General features: G+C 74.7%; 1 protein-coding gene across 1 annotated transcript in view; it reads left to right on the forward strand.

The window, feature by feature from the left end:
* NCKAP5L (NCK associated protein 5 like) overlaps nucleotides 1-2,753 on the forward strand; it is a gene marked incomplete at its 3' end in the record, with an annotated part of 4,069 nt that extends 1,316 nt beyond the window's left edge. The window contains exons 6-8 of the mRNA XM_035313249.1: nucleotides 223-2,078; nucleotides 2,401-2,563; nucleotides 2,658-2,753. Coding sequence (XP_035169140.1) covers nucleotides 223-2,078; nucleotides 2,401-2,563; nucleotides 2,658-2,753 — 2,115 coding nt within the window. The remainder of the gene's footprint in view (nucleotides 1-222; nucleotides 2,079-2,400; nucleotides 2,564-2,657) is intronic.
* Nucleotides 2,754-2,759: the final 6 nt, after the last annotated feature.

Consider the following 2,759-nt stretch of genomic DNA (forward strand, 5'->3'; position numbering starts at 1 on the left):
GCCCGTGGTGTCTCCTTCTCTGGTTCCACAGCATCCCCTGTGATGTCCCCACCTCCCAACCCCTTTGTCCGCGGTGTCCCTGTCCCCATTTCTGTTGCATCCCTGTCCCCAACCCCTCCACCCCTGGGTGTCCCCAAGCCCCTGACATCCCCCTGGCCCATCTCCACCACTCGGGCTCCCAGCACCGGGCACCCACGGGGTGACAGTGCCCTGTCCCCACAGGCCACCCCGGTGGGACCCTCGGGCAGCCCCGTGCTCAGCCCTGGCGCCCCCTCCCTGGACGCCCTCTCCCCCTTCTTCAAGAAGAAAGCGCAGATCCTGGAGGTGCTGCGCAAGCTGGAGGAGACGGACCCGCTGCTGGGACCCCCCTCGGGTCCCCCCCACGCCCAGGGCCCCCCCGACTCCCCCTGCTCCCCCGAACCCCGGGCTGGGGCTGATGCACGGGGCTGGGCCCCCTGCCCGCTGCGGGGCCTGGGGGCAGCTGCGGGGTGGCGGGGGGCCGAGGGCAGCCCCTGTTCGTCGCCGGAGGAGGCCGCCCCGCCGCGGGGGGCTCTGCTCAGCGCCTTGGCCGAGCGGCTGCTGCGGGGGGGGGACGGGGGGTGCTGCCGCCTCAACGGCGAAGCTCCGGGCCCCCCCCGGCAGCGTGGCGGCGGCCCCGAGCACCCCGCTTTCCTGGGGCTGTACGCGCCGTGTGAGGAGAGCCCCGAGGGCGGTTTCGCCTCGCTTTCCCCCCGCCTGGGGCTGCCTTCGCCCGGCGGGGGGGCTCCCCCCTTGCCCTCCCCTTCCAAGGTGCTCAAGGCGCTGAAGCTGCCGCCCCCCCCCGGGGCGCTGCGCCTCAGCCCCCAGCTCGCCCGCGCCTCCAAGATCCCCTGCCGCAGCGGCAACCCCGAGGCCTCGCCGGTGCTCAGCCGCCGCGCGTCCCCCGACGCCCCCCCAGAGCCGGGCTCCCCCGAGCCCCCGGGTTTCCCCCTGCCTCACGCTTACGAGGCAGCCGAGCAGCCCCTGGGGCCGCTGCCGGCGGGACCCCCCGCCGGTGGGGAGCGGGCAGCCGCGTCCCCTCCGAGCCCCCGCCGTGGTGCCGGGGGCTCGGCCCCCTCCCGCCGCCCTGCCAAGAAGCCCCCCGAGCCGGGCTACCTGCCCTTCAAGGAGCGCCTGGCTGCCCTGGGCAAGCTGCGGGGCACTGACGGCCGGGACCCCCCCCCGGGTCCTGGGCGGCCGGAGAGGGGCCACGGTGCTGAGCCGCGGCCCCCGGCCCGGGGGTGTCTGGGGGGCAGCCTGAAGCACCCTGAGCCGGCGCACGGCGCGGAGCCCCTGGCGCGGTGCTACTCCTCCGGCTCCATGGGTGAGCACGGCAAAGTGGGGGGCAAGGGGCGCCCCCCCGGTGGCAGGACCCCGCCGCGCGCCCCCCCGCCGCCTCCAGCCAAGGCTGCCCGCAGCCCCCACGGCAGCCCCACCAAGCTGCCCACCAAGGCGGCCAGCAAAACCGGGGCGCCCCGGGGCGAGGAGCCCAAGGCGGCTCCGGCGGCGGCGGCGGGGGCCGCCAAGGCAGCCGGGGGTCCCCGCAAGGCACCGCCTGGCCCCGAAGCCCACGGTGCGGGGTCCGCGGCGGGCGCTGCCGGGCATTCGGCCATCGAGGAGAAGGTGATGAAGGGCATCGAGGAGAACGTGCTGCGGCTGCAGGGCCAGGAGCGGGCACCGGCGGCGGAGGTCAAGGTGAAGCCGGCCGGAGGCTTGGCCAGTTGGTTCGGGCTGCGGCGCAGCAAGCTGCCGGCGCTCAGCCGCCGCGCCGAGGGCGCTCGGGGTCGGGAATGGTCCGGGGCACCGGCACCCCTGCGCCGCGAGGTGAAGCTGGCAGCCCGCAAACTGGAGGCCGAGAGCCTCAACATCTCCAAGCTGATGGAGAAGGCGGAGGACCTGCGCAAGGCGCTGCAGGAGGAGCAGGCCTTCCTCCACGGGCTGGCGTTGGACAAAGGACGGCCCCGAGCCCGCGGTCCCGGTCCTGAGCGCAGCCCAGGGCAGCTCCAGGTGATGTACCAGGAGGTGACGGCCGAGAACTTCATGCAGCAGCTGCTCAACAGGTCAGGGGTGGCCCTGAGGCCAACGGGGAGCTGGGGACACCGCGGGCTCGGGGACACTGCGGGCTCGGGGACACCACGGGGGGAGGGAGAGGGAGGTGATGGGGTTGGGGGTTGCAGTTGGGTTGGGAACGGGGACAGCATGGGGCTGGGGACACCACGGGAGGAGTGGTGGATGCCACAGCCAGCGATGGGGACACCGTGGGCTTGGGGACCCTGCAGGTCCCATCCCCGATGCTGCGCCCACCGGAGCACTGGCTGGGTGCTGAGCGTGGTTGGGGGGGGGGGGTCCCCAACTTCCCTCCTGATGCCGCCTTGTCCCCAGGGTGGACGGGAAGGACGTGTCCTACGAGAGCCGCCTGGAGCACAAGCGGGACCTGTGTGACTTCCAGCGGGTCTCCCCCGACGCCAAAGACCCCCGGCTCTGCCGGCCGCCCCGGAACGGGATCGTGGGCCACCTGCGGGGCTGCCAGGAGCCCCCTGACAAGGTTGGGACCCCCCCCCCCCAGAGCCCTCACCCCTCACCTAATCCATCCGAGCTCCCTGGAGGCCGCGGCCGCTCACCCCCTGCTCCCGCCGCAGGTGCCCGACGTGGGGCTCCGGGACGAGCTGCCGTCGGACGAGAGCCTGTCGGAATCGGGGACGGGGCAGCACTTCGCAGGTGAGTGGCTGTCCTGGGGGGGG

Source organism: Oxyura jamaicensis, assembly GCF_011077185.1.
Source record: "Oxyura jamaicensis isolate SHBP4307 breed ruddy duck chromosome 33 unlocalized genomic scaffold, BPBGC_Ojam_1.0 oxy33_random_OJ111, whole genome shotgun sequence".
Taxonomy (NCBI): Eukaryota; Metazoa; Chordata; class Aves; order Anseriformes; family Anatidae; genus Oxyura; species Oxyura jamaicensis.